This window comes from Falco cherrug, chromosome 1, assembly GCF_023634085.1.
Source record: "Falco cherrug isolate bFalChe1 chromosome 1, bFalChe1.pri, whole genome shotgun sequence".
Classification (NCBI taxonomy): Eukaryota; Metazoa; Chordata; class Aves; order Falconiformes; family Falconidae; genus Falco; species Falco cherrug.
The window spans coordinates 97872953-97894410 of record NC_073697.1 but is presented as its reverse complement, the minus strand read 5'-3'; the positions used below and the strand labels follow the sequence as shown (position 1 = coordinate 97894410).

Genomic DNA, 21458 nt, shown 5'->3' with positions numbered 1-21458 from the left:
CCACGTCCCTTTGGGGAAAAAAAGGGAATGTCTTTAGTTGCTTGTACTCAGGAGGTAACTTCTGAGCTGGCATCGCTGTCGGCGAATGTATTACCGACACCGGTGTGGCTGGGAAAAGGGAAGCGTCATCAGAGAGAAGCAGGAGGTGCCTCTTGGTTCTGTTTTCAACATCCCGGCTTCTGCCAGATGCTGAACCGGAACTTGGAACCATGGAGTTCACGTGTGCCTCGCTGAAAACCAAGTCTTTGTTTCTACCAAATACTTTGGTTCCTGCCTACGTGCTCAAGTCAGAAACTTGAGTCAAGGCTGAGCAGGTTGTCAGGCCCTGACACTGCAGAACCACATGCCAGCCGTTTGTAATGAAGGGGGCATGTTCGTTAGTGAGCTGCCCCTCCCAGCCCGTGGCAGCATGTCAAGGGGATACGTATGGATGTGTGTGCAGTGATGGCTCCCGGAGACCCCTGGCAGCCTCCGCTGCATGCCTTACCAGTGACCGCACCGCAGCGTTGCCGCCTGGTTATCGGCGGCCGAGGGCATGGCTGTGTCCTGGGATGAAGAGCCGGGTTCCTCCTGCTGCCTCGGCCCCGGGCCTCCCTGGCGGGGGGCAGGTGTGTAGGGAGGAAGATGGTGAGGGAGGTGGGTGTGTAGGGGGGAAGGAAGATGGGGACGGGGGTGGGTGGGTGGGTGGGCAGGTGGCTAGGGACGTGGGTAGGTGAGCAGAGAGCTCAGGAGAGACGGCTGCGCTCTCAGCACTGCAAGGAAAGCGGCTACGGCAGTGCGAGGGGCCTGGTGCGGCGCAGCACGGGCAGAGCTGCTCCCCCCTCCCGGCTGCGGGCGCTCCCAGCTCTGCGGGGATGGGTCCAGCCCAACAACGCACCCGACAATCCACCCAACAACGCACCCAACAATCGACCCAACAATCCACGCAACAATCGACCCGCGCTCCCCAGCGCCGTGGCAACGGGCGGTGGCACGCGGCCAGGCCCCACCCCCTTTCCCGGCCGGGACCCGCCCCCTTCCCTTCCACGGCCAGGCTCCGCCCCGCCGATGCACTCGGCCCCGCCCCACTGCTCCTGGCGGTGCTTCAGCCCTGCCCCCGGGCCAGCCCGGCCGGCGGCTGCGCAATGCGGTTCCGCGCTCTCCTCATTGCGGCTGGGGCAGGGCACGAGGGCTCTTACGCGCTCTCCTTTTTGTCCTGGATCTCTGCCCTTGCAGGTGGAAGAACAAGGATGTGTACGCAACAGCGATCCACAGCTTGAGGGTGCGTGAGCTGCAGACTCCGGCGTGCATGACTGCAGCGCGTGCTGGCCTTGGGTCCATCATTCCCCTGCAGCTCCAGACTATGCTGAGCCCTCTAGAGATGGAGCTGAGGACGTGCGGGCTTCCCTACATTAAATGGAGTTCCTCGAGGTGAGGAGAACTGCAAACCTGAAGATCAAATGTGAGGAAGAGAGAAAAGCCTACACAAGTGTGTATATTCTTGTTCTGTCAGCGAATGGTGAAAAAAAAAATCAACGTGTGCGCAACAGTTGTAGAGCTAGTTGTTGGCATCCAGAGCCTGCAGCTCCTGCGCGTAGGAAAGCTGTGTTATTACCTGTCTGTCGCGTATTGCCCTTTCCAAGAGCCGGATACATGTCAGAAGAATATTTACTCTTGAATCTTGTCCATTTCCTGGTAGAAGCGTATCTGTAGCTGAGAAATGACTCGGAGTAAGCGCAAACACACGCGGAGCTGACGGAGACCAAGGGGAAAACTAAGCAGAAGGCGCGGCTGGGAGCCGCTTTGTTCCCGTCTGGGATGCGTGTTCCCAGGCAAGTGCCACAGGGAAGCGCGAAGGAGGTCGGTGGAAGTTTGTGGCGCTGGTGTTGCTGCCAGCAATGCGCTTGGGGGTTGTTCCTGGCCCGTGGATGGCGCGTTTGGTTTGGGTTTCACGCCCCCGTTCCAAGGCCTCGGCGCCTTGGGTGGACTTGCTCCCAGGGGCCGGAGAGCTGGGAATGCCGGTGTTCTCCAAGGCCGGGAGTACGGCTGTGAGTCAGAAAATGCTGCTAATGTCCGTCTTCTCCTTCCAGAGAGCACGTCCGAGTGGAACATATCTGCGTCTTGGCCCTGAAAGGCGTGCTGCAAAGTTACTTGATACATATTTATTACAATTAATTATTTGTGATTACAAATAACACAGACTTTGTATCGATGCTGTTTATACCTCGCTGTGTAAATGAAGCTTCTTATCCTGCAGAAATGTCACACCGGTAAATACCCTTCACCGGCTGGTTTTCTCAGAGGGATGGTCTGAGCCCTGCAAGAGGAGGAGCTCGGGGGTGGGGGCGGCACTGGCTTTTTGTTTCTTTGGTTGGTCGGGTTTTTTTAATGCCACTAGAATGGAAGTGCTGCAGCGGTTTGCCTGGAGCTCAAATGGCCTTCTAATTAAAGCTTTTTCTAATCATCATCACTTCCTTGTGCTCTAAATCACTTGACCTTGTCTGTAACAGGCTTGTCTGTCAAAGCAGAGATTGGTTTGTGATTTTATTTTTTTTTTTACAACTATCTATTCATTCAGAATGTAAAATTACACTACACAATGGCAGAACTCTGGAGCTGGGTATTAGTTCTGGCTTGGTGTGTGTCCATCTCGGTACCGTTCGCAGCATTAACCTGTTAAGTGCTCTTGGCCATGGAGTGTAACTTGCATAAAGGAGATTCTTAACATCCCTTGAGATGTATCGTGTCCTTCTTTGGGGCTGGAAAGAATTAACTCCTGGGCTGCTGCAGCTGCGCTGGTGCAGGGGAACGGAGCTGCTGGAAACAACGCTGCAGACTGTCTGGCCTCCCGCAGGTGGGGAGCTCCGGACACCCCTCTGCGGCACACGGCTCCGGGGGGCCTCACTCCGCTCGAGACTGACTGGCACAAGGGGCTCAAATGTCAGGGGGTCAGAAACACTGCGTCAGGGAGTAATCAAAGAGCCGGCACAGAAACACAGCCCAGGGGGGTTTCAAGGTCACGGTGGGGGCCGCTAGCGTGGGGTGCTACTGGTATAGATCATAGGAGTGAAAACCTGTAGTATACTTGAACACCCTAAAAGTACCTGTATATATCATGATCACTGCCTGTAGCCGCCTATGCCTATAGCCAGCTGTAACTATAACTGCCTATACCTATCTAAATTTGTAGAAACTCGGTGACATGGCAATATAGGAATTCTCCTGTGCAAAAATAAATAATTTATTTGTAAATGACAATATCTGTAGAAATTCAATGACATGGCAACATAGTAATTTTCTTATGCTAAAAGAAATGACTTCTACTGCATGGAATTAGTCCGCAGAGGGCCGAACGTGGCTTTATCAGTTGCTGGGTCCGTTCCCCTGTGGCTGCGAAGCTGCCTGGCTCCTGGTCATCAGCTAAAGGGAAAGGGAAAAAGAACAAGTGAAAATGCTGTTTGCAAAGAGTCCCTGAGTGGAAGCCACTGATAAGAGCCTCGCTGGTGCAGGAAGGGCTGTAACATCAGCTCACGCCCCTGAACAAAGCGCCGTGAGGAGCAGCAGGGCAGGCGCTGCCCTCTCCTCCCAGCAAGCCCCGCTCAGGATGAGCCCAGCGTGCAGCGATCCCACAGCACGTCAGCCTTCAGCGCTTCATGCCGTAGCGCACCCGACGCGGGGAGCGACGCCACGCGCTCTGCTCTGCTCTGCGCTGGCTGCCTCACCTCTGGATCCGGCGCCTGCAGCTGCATGGAGCAGCCCGTGTGCTGTGTCCTGAGGCTGCTTTCTCCTTCGCTGCTGGTGCTGTCAAGGATGGAGAGGGATGCTTTCAGAGGAAGCCAGCCCACCCACGTCAGCGCTCTCACTGCTAACTGAGCACAGGTCCTTCACACCAGGGAGACTTTGCGGGGGCTGTGAGGAAGCTTCTCCTGAGCCCTGACCCACTTCTTTTGGAGCAGAACCACCAGATTGTACTCAAAGAGCAGAGAGGAAAGCTCAGGTGAGGGCGCTGCCTTGGACAGGGACCAAGGCGCTCTGCGACACTGTCTCCCAGGGACCCTTTTGCCCGTTCTACTTGGCTATAAAAGTCTACCTTTGCTGTTTGACACGCGGATAAGCACCAGCCGCGTTACATGGAGTGACACCCTTTCAGCTGCAAGCACACATGAGGGCACCCAGGTTTGCAGCGCAAGGGGACAAGGCAGAGGACTGAAATGCATTTGTCACTGCCGCCGCTGCTGGGTCGCTGCCGCCTGAAGACGCGAGTGCGCCAGGCTGAGGCTGCGCCCCTGCTCCCAGCAGAGCAAAACTTGTTCCTGCAGCGCCGCCGGCCCCTCACCCTTCGGGGCAGCCCCGGCGCGGCTGCCTGGAACGGAAGGCAGAGGTGTTACCTTGGCTGGCTCGGAGAATATCTCGATGGGCCAGACGTGAAGGGTTCCGAGCGGGAGCACTTGGCAGGCCTCTGAGGGGACGGTGACGCACCTGCACGTTCACAGGCCCCTCTCTTCCTCGCTCTGCCCCTCTTGCCGGCCGCCTTCTTCCTGGCCTTCCCTCGTGAGGTGGGAGCGGGCAGCTGTGCATTCCTGCCGGTTGCCGTTTTCCTTGGTCTCCTCGGCAGCTGGGCCTCTTCTGCAGGAGGTCCAGGCTCCTTCTTCATGCAGCGACCTGTGCGCCAAGGAGAAACATCTCCTCAGATGACACAAACACAGCGCTTCACAGAAACAGTCAATGCAGCCGGAGAGATTCAAGACCATTCAGGTAACAAAAGTAGAGCCAACTGCCATTCCAGCAGCATACAGCTTTGCAACCAAGATCTTTGAGGATACTGAGTTCTAAGGATTTCATCTTTCTTGCATAAAATGGTGGAGGATCGAAGATTTGTAAATTTTGGAGACCAAACAGGGTAACAACATCTACTGAGCTTGGAACACGCCCAGTGTTCCTGCAACGTAAAGGAAAACCGTGCGTGTGTCAGTCTGTGTTTTGCCCATACCTTGGCACTTGCTTCGTGTCCAGGGTGGCTCTGCTGATTCTTGTCTCTGCCTCTTGGCTTTAGGAGGCATGGAGTCCTCAGCTGCTGGGCGCAGCACACAGACGAGCTAAAGCAAAACAGATGTCTGTCTGTTTCCATGACAGTTTATTCAGACTTATCCCCATAAAAGCACTGCAGAGCATCCCCCCTCAGCAAGGTGAAGGTTAGTAGGGAACTGTTTGTTCGGAAGAGGTAGGTATCGTTTGCTGACACGTGCATTTGCTCTTACCCAGAGCTTAGGAAGAATGACTGGCTATCACAGGACCTGAGCAAAACTGGACCTGGCAGCATGAGCCGGTCCTGCTGAACAGAACCACCCCGTAGCTGGGGCCTTGCCGCCAGCCAGCCAACAACCCTACCTGCTCCTGTTCATGCTTGTGCCTCTCACACCTACACATGACCCTGGAAAGCCAGTGCCAAGCATGGGGAAAGCAGCCCTAGAGTCCTGTCAGGGTAGCTCTGATCAGGTTCCTGATATTGGCCTGCTATGAGTGGCATCTTAAAAACCAAATGCAAAGACAAAAATCAGTTTAACAGTGATTTCCAAGTCATGCTGCCCACAGAAGTGCCCCTCTTGGCTATCCTTGTTATAACGTCATGTTTTCCTGCCGGTTAATTGCATCGAGGAATAACAAAAGGAGACGACAGAAACCCACAAAACAAAAATAGGAACTAGAAAGGAAAGCATCCGTTATCTTTGTGAGATAAAGTTGTCTTCCACCAGCCAGCTGCCATAGGAGGTGGATGGGACTTGTCCTTCCTGTCAGCACGACCATTTAACACGTGGTAAGCTATGAAATTTTGTCAGATCTCATTTCTATTCATACTGACTTTACTATCACCTAGGACAGGAAAGGCCCAGAAGAACCAACCAGCAAAACACAACGTCACTAGTTAGGACTGTAAGAATGCAAAAGAGCCGTGAAAGAGAAAATGAGCGAGCGTAGTGTTTTCCTAGCTTCTCTGTCCTAGCAGCGAAGCCCAGAGGACTGCCTCTTCCGCGGGCACCCCCCTCCCCGACTCTGCTCTTTAGGTGTACGGAAGCATTAAAGCAGCACCAAGCGGTCTAGTTGGTACCTGTCCAGTGTTCTTGAACAGCAGTAACAGCTTCAGCAGCACCAAGACCTGGTGTTCTCTCCATAGCAGAAATACCAGGCAGCAATATCGAGAAGCGTCTGAAGCCCCTGCTGAGCGCTGTGCGGCACTCAGCACTTCATAAACCAACCGCTCCTCGCTTAGCCTGAGCTCCCGATAGATTCACGTCCTTAACCTTTCTCTCTCTCTCTCTCTTCACATCTACCCTGCGAGACATTCCTCCATCTCCTAGATGGACAGCCTGCGTTGCCTCCTTCCCCTCTTACCTACACAGGTTACACGCCTCTGCTCCTCTCCCACCTGAGCTGTGAGCCACACATGCTGGTTTTAACATCACTCGGATGTGCAAGGCAAACATTTCTGTTGCGCAACTCCAGGGCCTTTAGTTTAGTTTGCGTTACTAGAGCTTTCAAAATCATTATTTGTCAGTAGGTAATACAAGAAAATACTAAACCTCGTGATCCATCCGCTCGTAGATAGGGTACCGCAAGCCACAACTTTGACACGGCAGGGTGACGGGCTCATCATCTGCAAAGCAAAGCAGAGTTACATCCCCTACCAGAGAGAAGTCTGGCGCAGTTGGATCCCTACGCAACAGGCTGCTGTTCTGTGTCACAGGACGGCAACCTGAGCACACGTTAAGGCAACAGTTACTCTAGTCACACTTGCTGAATTCATTCCACATCAGCAAATCCACGCCATCCAGCGTGAGAGTAGTGTTTTGGGGTCCAAGATAGAGCCAGCGGGCTGCTAAAAAAGCCCACGACTGCCTCCAATAAATCCTTTAGCACCATTTCTCCTTCCACAACCAGCAGACGCTTCATGTCTGCCCCGCTGATAATAGTCTCAGCGATGTCCGGGACGTCACTGCAGAGATGCGCAGTGCTACAGACGTGACCCCACATCCAGATCTTACCTACCCTGCTGCTTAACCGAGGAGGAGCGCAGCTGCCGCACAACCCCAGGCAGAATGTGCCGCGAGCAAACAACTCCCGCTTTCATTGCGAAGCTCGATACTTTGAGACAAAAGAATCGGCAGTGGCCTGGGCTCTCGCCCCAGGGACCTCAGCAGTCCTCTGTGTAGCTGGCTTATACCTTTGCAGTTCTGTTCCACGGGAAAATCAGCCCACTCCCAGTGGCTCTGGAGCTGTCATTACCCAGTGTTTTCCCAGAAAGAGTTACAAACCCTTACGCTTGGATCGGCTGCCAAATGTCCCATATGAAGCTGGTTATTACTCATCTCTGCACCTCACCTCGCTTCTGATTTCTTTGTGCTGCTGAAACATTGCTTCTGCTAATGTCCTTAAGGGGTGTCCCCTACACAGCTGCTATAAATCTGCTTTTCTAGCCCCTTGGGCATTCCCCACAGTGGCCCAGCACAGTTACCTGTTCCTGATTCTCTTCCACTGTGCCGGAGGTCTTGCAAATGTGCATCCTCATCCTCAAAGTCAGACGGTGCACTTCCTCGGGTTTGTACCCCCACTAGCCCGCAGACCCGAGGATGTTCTTTCAGGTCTCGCACCAGTATGTAGCGGTGGCAGTTTTCGCATTCCTCCGTCCGTGTGCTGCAGTAAAGTTCATGGTCAACCATGGCTCTCAAAGGCAGCTGTATTTCGCAGTAAGGGCAGAGGACAAGTCGCAGAAGGCACACAAATGCCTGGAAAATAGAACGAGGGATTATTCTTCACATATGGAAGAGCGAGGCAAAGGTGGAGGGAGGTTCCCCGTTTGCTGAAGAGCTGAGCGGTCCATTCTTTCTTTAGCCAGATCTAAAGCTACGCTGAAGGATAGCCTGGAGTAAGATAGCACGTGAGAAATGTGAAGACCAGCAGGCTGTGTAACCTGTGTAGTCATAAACACGCCAGCTGAAGCACTCCGAAGACTCAGGACATTCCTTTAAAACCTGTCATACTTGGACAGCAGATTCCTTCCCACTGTGCTTCTTGAAGATAGCTTTCAGGGCCAGTCTCAAAACCCAGTCCTGATCCCATTGCACTGGGCACTGCTAAGAAAACTTCTCCGTGTGTGTTCTGCGAGGGAACAGATTTACAGCTCACTTACTACTCGGCAAGAATTGCTTGCCTATGTCCTTCACCCGCGACTGAATGACAGGTAAGTTGCCCTTCCAGAGGGGTTACAGAGAGATGAAAGCCCTGTTAGAATAGCAGATGCTGCAAGAATACGTCATCATTTGCTTTACAGGCAAAACTAGAACCACTACGCACAAACGTGCAGGATGAAGTGCTTCCAGGGGTTTGACCTGGTCATATCTTCACCGTTTGAAAATCCTTTGTTTGTCAGCAATAAGCAGACTTAGGTGGCACTTGCAGAGCTGTCTGCAAGGGGGGGCCATAGGAAGGGAAGGGGCTGACATTGATTACAAGATTGCCTGTGACGGCAGCCAACTGGAGTCAGAAATTGAAAAAACCCCTGTTGATTTTACAAACTCTTTTCAAAGTCTGTTGGACATCATGACTTATTAAAATGCACATGACCACTGCAGCAGTCAGAAATGCGTCATGTGAAAGGACCGGAAGAAGTGGAGTTCATCATATTCGGTGTTTCTGAAACAGCGCACCATTTTTCATCCTCATCACTAACAAGGACAAAATCACCAATTATCGCAGATAACCCTTGGATATGAAGACTTGAGCAGGCTCCACTGCTTGAAGGCAGTTTCCAACCACCTTCTCTCAGAGGGTGTGAATTTAGGGCTCGATAAAAAGGGTGCCTCAATCACAATTTGCAGTCCGGCTCCTGGCTGACAGAAAGGCTCTGGAATCGGTGCTTGGAAATGCCATCGAGTAGCTTCAAAACATCTCCTAACATCAATAGATGTTCACCAACCTTGTGGTCCTCCAAGTGTTGTTTTTCCATCTTCATCCCACACTCGCAGGTAACCTACAATAAACAGACCTCATGAGATTAATTGCCACAGAGGACAGCAGTTTTAGAGGAGGAATGCGTTTCTCACCTCCACGTGCTCAGATGCAAAATGGTTCTTCATTTCCGAAATTGGGATGTAAACCTCGCAGTACTGGCACGCTGCAAGAAATCTGCTGCAGTGGACTTCATGAATCGTGAAATTAGAGGCAGGAGTATCCTTGTTGCTATGAGAAACATCACAGAGGTTACTTTGCAGAAAATAACACTGACCACAGTTGCAAGCAGTTTTTCACAGCACAAAAATCCTAAGAAAGCTTTTGATGAATTCATGGTTTAGAGAACCGAGTAACTAAAGAGCAAGGCAAGCCCAGCCAGGCCTCCACGTTCCTTCATAGGTGGGATATTAACGCCTATAGCATGCAAAGGTCACAATGTTCACACTACATGGAGATAAAATCAAGGGGGGTGGGTTTCATTATGAGAAAGGCAAATTTTGCAGCATAAACAAGTTATCACCAGGTTCAAGGTGATGAACTAATTAGTAAACTCATCTGTGAAGATGACAGTTTCTTCCTGAAACTAACCGGGCTATGAGAGGTCGAACAGTGCTCTGCTCGGAAAAACTACAGAACAGACCCTCTTGGGCCAGATTTGCTCAGTGAATGATAGCAGTAGCCATCTTACTCTGGAGCCAACACTCCCCCGCTCACCCCCTTCCCAAAAAAAGACTCATTTTCCTGTCTGGAGGACAAGGCAAGGCTTACAAACAGAGAAGATCCAAAAAGAACTGAGGCACTCTGAGCTTCGCCCTTGTTCCTGCCTCAGGCAGGTAGCATCCTTTCTAGACGATGCTCCCCAGACTAAAGCACAACTCAGAACACCAGCATTAGTTCTATAACCTGTTGTGCCTTCCCATGTCACCAAGGAGAAAACCAGCAGAGCCGTTCAGTTTTCTCCTTGGCCAGATCCCGAGCAGGCAACAGCCCGGCAAAGCAGCAAAGTCCAACAGCAGCATCTCAACTGCACGTACACAGCTGCTTGCAAACCAGCCGGGCTGATGCTGCCAGAAACTGCTTGGAGTCCCACGTCCCTTTGGGGAAAAAAAGGGAATGTCTTTAGTTGCTTGTACTCAGGAGGTAACTTCTGAGCTGGCATCGCTGTCGGCGAATGTATTACCGACACCGGTGTGGCTGGGAAAAGGGAAGCGTCATCAGAGAGAAGCAGGAGGTGCCTCTTGGTTCTGTTTTCAACATCCCGGCTTCTGCCAGATGCTGAACCGGAACTTGGAACCATGGAGTTCACGTGTGCCTCGCTGAAAACCAAGTCTTTGTTTCTACCAAATACTTTGGTTCCTGCCTACGTGCTCAAGTCAGAAACTTGAGTCAAGGCTGAGCAGGTTGTCAGGCCCTGACACTGCAGAACCACATGCCAGCCGTTTGTAATGAAGGGGGCATGTTCGTTAGTGAGCTGCCCCTCCCAGCCCGTGGCAGCATGTCAAGGGGATACGTATGGATGTGTGTGCAGTGATGGCTCCCGGAGACCCCTGGCAGCCTCCGCTGCATGCTTTACCAGTGACCGCACCGCAGCGTTGCCGCCTGGTTATCGGCGGCCGAGGGCATGGCTGTGTCCTGGGACGAAGAGCCGGGTTCCTCCTGCTGCCTCGGCCCCGGGCCTCCCTGGCGGGGGGCAGGTGTGTAGGGAGGAAGATGGTGAGGGAGGTGGGTGTGTAGGGGGGAAGGAAGATGGGGACGGGGGTGGGTGGGTGGGTGGGCAGGTGGCTAGGGACGTGGGTAGGTGAGCAGAGAGCTCAGGAGAGACGGCTGCGCTCTCAGCACTGCAGGGAAAGCGGCTACGGCAGTGCGAGGGGCCTGGTGCGGCGCAGCACTGGCAGAGCTGCTCCCCGCTCCCGGCTGCGGGCGCTCCCAGCTCTGCGGGGATGGGTCCAGCCCAACAACGCACCCGACAATCGACCCAACAATCCACGCAACAATCGACCCGCGCTCCCCAGCGCCGTGGCAACGGGCGGTGGCACGCGGCCAGGCCCCACCCCCTTTCCCGGCCGGGACCCGCCCCCTTCCCTTCCACGGCCAGGCTCCGCCCCGCCGATGCACTCGGCCCCGCCCCACTGCTCCTGGCGGTGCTTCAGCCCTGCCCCCGGGCCAGCCCGGCCGGCGGCTGCGCAATGCGGTTCCGCGCTCTCCTCATTGCGGCTGGGGCAGGGCACGAGGGCTCTTACGCGCGCTCCTTTTTGTCCTGGATCTCTGCCCTTGCAGGTGGAAGAACAAGGATGTGTACGCAACAGCGATCCACAGCTTGAGGGTGCGTGAGCTGCAGACTCCGGCGTGCATGACTGCAGCGCGTGCTGGCCTTGGGTCCATCATTCCCCTGCAGCTCCAGACTATGCTGAGCCCTCTAGAGATGGAGCTGAGGACGTGCGGGCTTCCCTACATTAAATGGAGTTCCTCGAGGTGAGGAGAACTGCAAACCTGAAGATCAAATGTGAGGAAGAGAGAAAAGCCTACACAAGTGTGTATATTCTTGTTCTGTCAGCGAATGGTGAAAAAAAAAATCAACGTGTGCGCAACAGTTGTAGAGCTAGTTGTTGGCACCCAGAGCCTGCAGCTCCTGCGCTTAGGAAAGCTGTGTTATTACCTGTCTGTCGCGTATTGCCCTTTCCAAGAGCCGGATACATGTCAGAAGAATATTTACTCTTGAATCTTGTCCATTTCCTGGTAGAAGCGTATCTGTAGCTGAGAAATGACTCGGAGTAAGCGCAAACACACGCGGAGCTGACGGAGACCAAGGGGAAAACTAAGCAGAAGGCGCGGCTGGGAGCCGCTTTGTTCCCGTCTGGGATGCGTGTTCCCAGGCAAGTGCCACAGGGAAGCGCGAAGGAGGTCGGTGGAAGTTTGTGGCGCTGGTGTTGCTGCCAGCAATGCGCTTGGGGGTTGTTCCTGGCCCGTGGATGGCGCGTTTGGTTTGGGTTTCACGCCCCCGTTCCAAGGCCTCGGCGCCTTGGGTGGACTTGCTCCCAGGGGCCGGAGAGCTGGGAATGCCGGTGTTCTCCAAGGCCGGGAGTACGGCTGTGAGTCAGAAAATGCTGCTAATGTCCGTCTTCTCCTTCCAGAGAGCACGTCCGAGTGGAACATATCTGCGTCTTGGCCCTGAAAGGCGTGCTGCAAAGTTACTTGATACATATTTATTACAATTAATTATTTGTGATTACAAATAACACAGACTTTGTATCGATGCTGTTTATACCTCGCTGTGTAAATGAAGCTTCTTATCCTGCAGAAATGTCACACCGGTAAATACCCTTCACCGGCTGGTTTTCTCAGAGGGATGGTCTGAGCCCTGCAAGAGGAGGAGCTCGGGGGTGGGGGCAGCACTGGCTTTTTGTTTCTTTGGTTGGTTGGGGTTTTTTAATGCCACTAGAATGGAAGTGCTGCAGCGGTTTGCCTGGAGCTCAAATGGCCTTCTAATTAAAGCTTTTTCTAATCATCATCACTTCCTTGTGCTCTAAATCACTTGACCTTGTCTGTAACAGGCTTGTCTGTCAAAGCAGAGATTGGTTTGTGATTTTATTTTTTTTTTTACAACTATCTATTCATTCAGAATGTAAAATTACACTACACAATGGCAGAACTCTGGAGCTGGGTATTAGTTCTGGCTTGGTGTGTGTCCATCTCGGTACCGTTCGCAGCATTAACCTGTTAAGTGCTCTTGGCCATGGAGTGTAACTTGCATAAAGGAGATTCTTAACATCCCTTGAGATGTATCGTGTCCTTCTTTGGGGCTGGAAAGAATTAACTCCTGGGCTGCTGCAGCTGCGCTGGTGCAGGGGAACGGAGCTGCTGGAAACAACGCTGCAGACTGTCTGGCCTCCCGCAGGTGGGGAGCTCCGGACACCCCTCTGCGGCACACGGCTCCGGGGGGGCCTCACTCCGCTCGAGACTGACTGGCACAAGGGGCTCAAATGTCAGGGGGTCAGAAACATTGCGTCAGGGAGTAATCAAAGAGCCGGCACAGAAACACAGCCCAGGGGGGTTTCAAGGTCACGGTGGGGGCCGCTAGCATGGGGTGCTACTGGTATAGATCATAGGAGTGAAAACCTGTAGTATACTTGAACACCCTAAAAGTACCTGTATATATCATGATCACTGCCTGTAGCCGCCTATGCCTATAGCCAGCTGTAACTATAACTGCCTATACCTATCTAAATTTGTAGAAACTCAGTGACGTGGCAATATAGGAATTCTCCTGTGCAAAAATAAATAATTTATTTGTAAATGACAATATCTGTAGAAATTCAATGACATGGCAACATAGTAATTTTCTTATGCTAAAAGAAATGACTTCTACTGCATGGAATTAGTCCGCAGAGGGCCGAACGTGGCTTTATCAGTTGCTGGGTCCGTTCCCCTGTGGCTGCGAAGCTGCCTGGCTCCTGGTCATCAGCTAAAGGAAAAGGGAAAAAGAACAAGTGAAAATGCTGTTTGCAAAGAGTCCCTGAGTGGAAGCCACTGATAAGAGCCTCGCTGGTGCAGGAAGGGCTGTAACATCAGCTCACGCCCCTGAACAAAGCGCCGTGAGGAGCAGCAGGGCAGGCGCTGCCCTCTCCTCCCAGCAAGCCCCGCTCAGGATGAGCCCAGCGTGCAGCGAGCCCACAGCACGCCAGCCCTCAGCGCTTCATGCCGCCCGTGCACCAGCAGAGCCCAGCGCTGCCCACCAAGCGCTCCGCAACGGAGGCGTCCTGCAGCGCACCCGACGCGGGAGCGACGCCACGCGCTCTGCTCTGCTCTGTGCTGGCTGCCTCACCTCTGGATCCGGCGCCTGCAGCTGCATGGAGCAGCCCGTGTGCTGTGTCCTGAGGCTGCTTTCTCCTTCGCTGCTGGTGCTGTCAAGGATGGAGAGGGATGCTTTCAGAGGAAGCCAGCCCACCCACGTCAGCGCTCTCACTGCTAACTGAGCACAGGTCCTTCACACCAGGGAGACTTTGCGGGGGCTGGGAGGAAGCTTCTCCTGAGCCCTGACCCACTTCTTTTGGAGCAGAACCACCAGATTGTACTCAAAGAGCAGAGAGGAAAGCTCAGGTGAGGGCGCTGCCTTGGACAGGGACCAAGGCGCTCTGCGACACTGTCTCCCAGGGACCCTTTTGCCCGTTCTACTTGGCTATAAAAGTCTACCTTTGCTGTTTGACACGCGGATAAGCACCAGCCGCGTTACATGGAGTGACACCCTTTCAGCTGCAAGCATACATGAGGGTACCCAGGTTTGCAGCGCAAGGGGACAAGGCAGAGGACTGAAATGCATTTGTCACTGCCGCCGCTGCTGGGTCGCTGCCGCCTGAAGACGCGAGTGCGCCAGGCTGAGGCTGCGCCCCTGCTCCCAGCAGAGCAAAACTTGTTCCTGCAGCGCCGCCGGCCCCTCACCCTTCGGGGCAGCCCCGGCGCGGCTGCCTGGAACGGAAGGCAGAGGTGTTACCTTGGCTGGCTCGGAGAATATCTCGATGGGCCAGACGTGAAGGGTTCCGAGCGGGAGCACTTGGCAGGCCTCTGAGGGGACGGTGACGCACCTGCACGTTCACAGGCCCCTCTCTTCCTCGCTCTGCCCCTCTTGCCGGCCGCCTTCTTCCTGGCCTTCCCTCGTGAGGTGGGAGCGGGCAGCTGTGCATTCCTGCCGGTTGCCGTTTTCCTTGGTCTCCTCGGCAGCTGGGCCTCTTCTGCAGGAGGTCCAGGCTCCTTCTTCATGCAGCGACCTGTGCGCCAAGGAGAAACATCTCCTCAGATGACACAAACACAGCGCTTCACAGAAACAGTCAATGCAGCCGGAGAGATTCAAGACCATTCAGGTAACAAAAGTAGAGCCAACTGCCATTCCAGCAGCATACAGCTTTGCAACCAAGATCTTTGAGGATACTGAGTTCTAAGGATTTCATCTTTCTTGCATAAAATGGTGGAGGATCGAAGATTTGTAAATTTTGGAGACCAAACAGGGTAACAACATCTACTGAGCTTGGAACACGCCCAGTGTTCCTGCAACGTAAAGGAAAACCGTGCGTGTGTCAGTCTGTGTTTTGCCCATACCTTGGCACTTGCTTCGTGTCCAGGGTGGCTCTGCTGATTCTTGTCTCTGCCCCTTGGCTTTAGGAGGCATGGAGTCCTCAGCTGCTGGGCGCAGCACACAGACGAGCTAAAGCAAAACAGATGTCTGTCTGTTTCCATGACAGTTTATTCAGACTTATCCCCATAAAAGCACTGCAGAGCATCCCCCCTCAGCAAGGTGAAGGTTAGTAGGGAACTGTTTGTTCGGAAGAGGTAGGTATCGTTTGCTGACACGTGCATTTGCTCTTACCCAGAGCTTAGGAAGAATGACTGGCTATCACAGGACCTGAGCAAAACTGGACCTGGCAGCATGAGCCGGTCCTGCTGAACAGAACCACCCCGTAGCTGGGGCCTTGCCGCCAGCCAGCCAACAACCCTACCTGCTCCTGTTCATGCTTGTGCCTCTCACACCTACACATGACCCTGGAAAGCCAGTGCCAAGCATGGGGAAAGCAGCCCTAGAGTCCTGTCAGGGTAGCTCTGATCAGGTTCCTGATATTGGCCTGCTATGAGTGGCATCTTAAAAACCAAATGCAAAGACAAAAATCAGTTTAACAGTGATTTCCAAGTCATGCTGCCCACAGAAGTGCCCCTCTTGGCTATCCTTGTTATAACGTCATGTTTTCCTGCCGGTTAATTGCATCGAGGAATAACAAAAGGAGACGACAGAAACCCACAAAACAAAAATAGGAACTAGAAAGGAAAGCATCTGTTATCTTTGTGAGATAAAGTCGTCTTCCACCAGCCAGCTGCCATAGGAGGTGGATGGGACTTGTCCTTCCTGTCAGCACGACCATTTAACACGTGGTAAGCTATGAAATTTTGTCAGATCTCATTTCTATTCATACTGACTTTACTATCACCTAGGACAGGAAAGGCCCAGAAGAACCAACCAGCAAAACACAACGTCACTAGTTAGGACTGTAAGAATGCAAAAGAGCCGTGAAAGAGAAAATGAGCGAGCGTAGCGTTTTCCTAGCTTCTCTGTCCTAGCAGCGAAGCCCAGAGGACTGCCTCTTCCGCGGGCACCCCCCTCCCCGACTCTGCTCTTTAGGTGTACGGAAGCATTAAAGCACCAAGCGGTCTAGTTGGTACCTGTCCAGTGTTCTTGAACAGCAGTAACAGCTTCAGCAGCACCAAGACCTGGTGTTCTCTCCATAGCAGAAATACCAGGCAGCAATATCGAGAAGCGTCTGAAGCCCCTGCTGAGCGCTGTGCGGCACTCAGCACTTCATAAACCAACCGCTCCTCGCTTAGCCTGAGCTCCCGATAGATTCACGTCCTTAACCTTTCTCTCTCTCTCTCTCTTCACATCTACCCTGCGAGACATTCCTCCATCTCCTAGATGGACAGCCTGCGTTGCCTCCTTCCCCTCTTACCTACACAGGTTACACGCCTCTGCTCCTCTCCCACCTGAGCTGTGAGCCACACATGCTGGTTTTAACATCACTCGGATGTGCAAGGCAAACATTTCTGTTGCGCAACTCCAGGGCCTTTAGTTTAGTTTGCGTTACTAGAGCTTTCAAAATCATTATTTGTCAGTAGGTAATACAAGAAAATACTAAACCTCGTGATCCATCCGCTCGTAGATAGGGTACCGCAAGCCACAACTTTGACACGGCAGGGTGACGGGCTCATCATCTGCAAAGCAAAGCAGAGTTACATCCCCTACCAGAGAGAAGTCTGGCGCAGTTGGATCCCTACGCAACAGGCTGCTGTTCTGTGTCACAGGACGGCAACCTGAGCACACGTTAAGGCAACAGTTACTCTAGTCACACTTGCTGAATTCATTCCACATCAGCAAATCCACGCCATCCAGCGTGAGAGTAGTGTTTTGGGGTCCAAGATAGAGCCAGCGGGCTGCTAAAAAAGCCCACGACTGCCTCCAATAAATCCTTTAGCACCATTTCTCCTTCCACAACCAGCAGACGCTTCATGTCTGCCCCGCTGATAATAGTCTCAGCGATGTCCGGGACGTCACTGCAGAGATGCGCAGTGCTACAGACGTGACCCCACATCCAGATCTTACCTACCCTGCTGCTTAACCGAGGAGGAGCGCAGCTGCCGCACAACCCCAGGCAGAATGTGCCGCGAGCAAACAACTCCCGCTTTCATTGCGAAGCTCGATACTTTGAGACAAAAGAACCGGCAGTGGCCTGGGCTCTCGCCCCAGGGACCTCAGCAGTCCTCTGTGTAGCTGGCTTATACCTTTGCAGTTCTGTTCCACGGGAAAATCAGCCCACTCCCAGTGGCTCTGGAGCTGTCATTACCCAGTGTTTTCCCAGAAAGAGTTACAAACCCTTACGCTTGGATCGGCTGCCAAATGTCCCATATGAAGCTGGTTATTACTCATCTCTGCACCTCACCTCGCTTCTGATTTCTTTGTGCTGCTGAAACATTGCTTCTGCTAATGTCCTTAAGGGGTGTCCCCTACACAGCTGCTATAAATCTGCTTTTCTAGCCCCTTGGGCATTCCCCACAGTGGCCCAGCACAGTTACCTGTTCCTGATTCTCTTCCACTGTGCCGGAGGTCTTGCAAATGTGCATCCTCATCCTCAAAGTCAGACGGTGCACTTCCTCGGGTTTGTACCCCCACTAGCCCGCAGACCCGAGGATGTTCTTTCAGGTCTCGCACCAGTATGTAGCGGTGGCAGTTTTCGCATTCCTCCGTCCGTGTGCTGCAGTAAAGTTCATGGTCAACCATGGCTCTCAAAGGCAGCTGTATTTCGCAGTAAGGGCAGAGGACAAGTCGCAGAAGGCACACAAACGCCTGGAAAATAGAACGAGGGATTATTCTTCACATATGGAAGAGCGAGGCAAAGGTGGAGGGAGGTTCCCCGTTTGCTGAAGAGCTGAGCGGTCCATTCTTTCTTTAGCCAGATCTAAAGCTACGCTGAAGGATAGCCTGGAGTAAGATAGCACGTGAGAAATGTGAAGACCAGCAGGCTGTGTAACCTGTGTAGTCATAAACACGCCAGCTGAAGCACTCCGAAGACTCAGGACATTCCTTTAAAACCTGTCATACTTGGACAGCAGATTCCTTCCCACTGTGCTTCTTGAAGATAGCTTTCAGGGACAGTCTCAAAACCCAGTCCTGATCCCATTGCACTGGGCACTGCTAAGAAAACTTCTCCGTGTGTGTTCTGCGAGGGAACAGATTTACAGCTCACTTACTACTCGGCAAGAATTGCTTGCCTATGTCCTTCACCCGCGACTGAATGACAGGTAAGTTGCCCTTCCAGAGGGGTTACAGAGAGATGAAAGCCCTGTTAGAATAGCAGATGCTGCAAGAATACGTCATCATTTGCTTTACAGGCAAAACTAGAACCACTACGCACAAACGTGCAGGATGAAGTGCTTCCAGGGGTTTGACCTGGTCATATCTTCACCGTTTGAAAATCCTTTGTTTGTCAGCAATAAGCAGACTTAGGTGGCACTTGCAGAGCTGTCTGCAAGGGGGGGCCATAGGAAGGGAAGGGGCTGACATTGATTACAGGATTGCCTGTGACGGCAGCCAACTGGAGTCAGAAATTGAAAAAACCCCTGTTGATTTTACAAACTCTTTTCAAAGTCTGTTGGACATCATGACTTATTAAAATGCACATGACCACTGCAGCAGTCAGAAATGCGTCATGTGAAAGGACCGGAAGAAGTGGAGTTCATCATATTCGGTGTTTCTGAAACAGCGCACCATTTTTCATCCTCATCACTAACAAGGACAAAATCACCAATTATCGCAGATAACCCTTGGATATGAAGACTTGAGCAGGCTCCACTGCTTGAAGGCAGTTTCCAACCACCTTCTCTCAGAGGGTGTGAATTTAGGGCTCGATAAAAAGGGTGCCTCAATCACAATTTGCAGTCCGGCTCCTGGCTGACAGAAAGGCTCTGGAATCGGTGCTTGGAAATGCCATCGAGTAGCTTCAAAACATCTCCTAACATCAATAGATGTTCACCAACCTTGTGGTCCTCCAAGTGTTGTTTTTCCATCTTCATCCCACACTCGCAGGTAACCTACAATAAACAGACCTCATGAGATTAATTGCCACAGAGGACAGCAGTTTTAGAGGAGGAATGCGTTTCTCACCTCCACGTGCTCAGATGCAAAATGGTTCTTCATTTCCGAAATTGGGATGTAAACCTCGCAGTACTGGCACGCTGCAAGAAATCTGCTGCAGTGGACTTCATGAATCGTGAAATTAGAGGCAGGAATATCCTTGTTGCTGTGAGAAACATCACAGAGGTTACTTTGCAGAAAATAACACTGACCACAGTTGCAAGCAGTTTTTCACAGCACAAAAATCCTAAGAAAGCTTTTGATGAATTCATGGTTTAGAGAACCGAGTAACTAAAGAGCAAGGCAAGCCCAGCCAGGCCTCCACGTTCCTTCATAGGTGGGATATTAACGCCTATAGCATGCAAAGGTCACAATGTTCACACTACATGGAGATAAAATCAAGGGGGGTGGGTTTCATTATGAGAAAGGCAAATTTTGCAGCATAAACAAGTTATCACCAGGTTCAAGGTGATGAACTAATTAGTAAACTCATCCGTGAAGATCACAGTTTCTTCCTGAAACTAACCGGGCTATGAGAGGTCGAACAGTGCTCTGCTCGGAAAAACTACAGAACAGACCCTCTTGGGCCAGATTTGCTCAGTGAATGATAGCAGTAGCCATCTTACTCTGGAGCCAACACTCCCCCGCTCACCCCCTTCCCAAAAAAAGACTCATTTTCCTGTCTGGAGGACAAGGCAAGGCTTACAAACAGAGAAGATCCAAAAAGAACTGAGGCACTCTGAGCTTCGCCCTTGTTCCTGCCTCAGGCAGGTAGCATCCTTTCTAGACGATGCTCCCCAGACTAAAGCACAACTCAGAACACCAGCATTAGTTCTATAACCTGTTGTGCCTTCCCATGTCACCAAGGAGAAAACCAGCAGAGCCGTTCAGTTTTCTCCTTGGCCAGATCCCGAGCAGGCAACAGCCCGGCAAAGCAGCAAAGTCCAACAGCAGCATCTCAACTGCACGTACACAGCTGCTTGCAAACCAGCCGGGCTGATGCTGCCAGAAACTGCTTGGAGTCCCACGTCCCTTTGGGGAAAAAAAGGGAATGTCTTTAGTTGCTTGTACTCAGGAGGTAACTTCTGAGCTGGCATCGCTGTCGGCGAATGTATTACCGACACCGGTGTGGCTGGGAAAAGGGAAGCGTCATCAGAGAGAAGCAGGAGGTGCCTCTTGGTTCTGTTTTCAACATCCCGGCTTCTGCCAGATGCTGAACCGGAACTTGGAACCATGGAGTTCACGTGTGCCTCGCTGAAAACCAAGTCTTTGTTTCTACCAAATACTTTGGTTCCTGCCTACGTGCTCAAGTCAGAAACTTGAGTCAAGGCTGAGCAGGTTGTCAGGCCCTGACACTGCAGAACCACATGCCAGCCGTTTGTAATGAAGGGGGCATGTTCGTTAGTGAGCTGCCCCTCCCAGCCCGTGGCAGCATGTCAAGGGGATACGTATGGATGTGTGTGCAGTGATGGCTCCCGGAGACCCCTGGCAGCCTCCGCTGCATGCCTTACCAGTGACCGCACCGCAGCGTTGCCGCCTGGTTATCGGCGGCCGAGGGCATGGCTGTGTCCTGGGACGAAGAGCCGGGTTCCTCCTGCTGCCTCGGCCCCGGGCCTCCCTGGCGGGGGGCAGGTGTGTAGGGAGGAAGATGGTGAGGGAGGTGGGTGTGTAGGGGGGAAGGAAGATGGGGACGGGGGTGGGTGGGTGGGTGGGCAGGTGGCTAGGGACGTGGGTAGGTGAGCAGAGAGCTCAGGAGAGACGGCTGCGCTCTCAGCACTGCAGGGAAAGTGGCTACGGCAGTGCGAGGGGCCTGGTGCGGCGCAGCACGGGCAGAGCTGCTCCCCGCTCCCGGCTGCGGGCACTCCCAGCTCTGCGGGGATGGGTCCAACCCAACAACGCACCCGACAATCCACCCAACAACGCACCCAACAATCGACCCAACAATCCACGCAACAATCGACCCGCGCTCCCCAGCGCCGTGGCAACGGGCGGTGGCACGCGGCCAGGCCCCACCCCCTTTCCCGGCTGGGACCCGCCCCCTTCCCTTCCACGGCCAGGCTCCGCCCTGCCGATGCACTCGGCCCCGCCCCACTGCTCCTGGCGGTGCTTCAGCCCTGCCCCCGGGCCAGCCCGGCCGGCGGCTGCGCAATGCGGTTCCGCGCTCTCCTCATTGCGGCTGGGGCAGGGCACGAGGGCTCTTACGCGCGCTCCTTTTTGTCCTGGATCTCTGCCCTTGCAGGTGGAAGAACAAGGATGTGTACGCAACAGCGATCCACAGCTTGAGGGTGCGTGAGCTGCAGACTCCGGC

The 21458-nt window shown here is 53.1% G+C and overlaps 1 protein-coding gene across 1 annotated transcript; it reads right to left on the bottom strand.

Annotated features, from left to right (window-relative positions):
* Positions 1 to 14469: 14469 nt before the first annotated feature.
* LOC129735393 (uncharacterized) lies at positions 14470 to 19871 on the bottom strand. Its single transcript, XM_055702625.1, has 6 exons — positions 19181 to 19871; positions 19054 to 19107; positions 17593 to 17863; positions 16661 to 16734; positions 15076 to 15181; positions 14470 to 14747 (listed from the first exon to the last, which is right to left on the bottom strand). The coding sequence occupies exons 1-6, from the start codon at positions 19211 to 19213 to the stop codon at positions 14470 to 14472; spliced, it is 816 nt and encodes a 271-aa protein (XP_055558600.1). The 5' UTR covers positions 19214 to 19871.
* Positions 19872 to 21458: the final 1587 nt, after the last annotated feature.

What these genes read in the sequence shown, in the direction of transcription:
- LOC129735393 (XM_055702625.1), bottom strand. Translation starts at nt 19,213, where the DNA reads ATGAAGAACCATTTTGCATCTGAGCACGTGGAG. An exon ending in ACGAGCGGATGGATCACGAG is followed by an intron (nt 15,182 to 16,660) that starts GTTTAGTATTTT and finishes GTTTTGCTTTAG; the next exon opens with CTCGTCTGTGTGCTGCGCCC. An exon ending in GACACGAAGCAAGTGCCAAG is followed by an intron (nt 14,748 to 15,075) that starts GTATGGGCAAAA and finishes CTTGGCGCACAG; the next exon opens with GTCGCTGCATGAAGAAGGAG.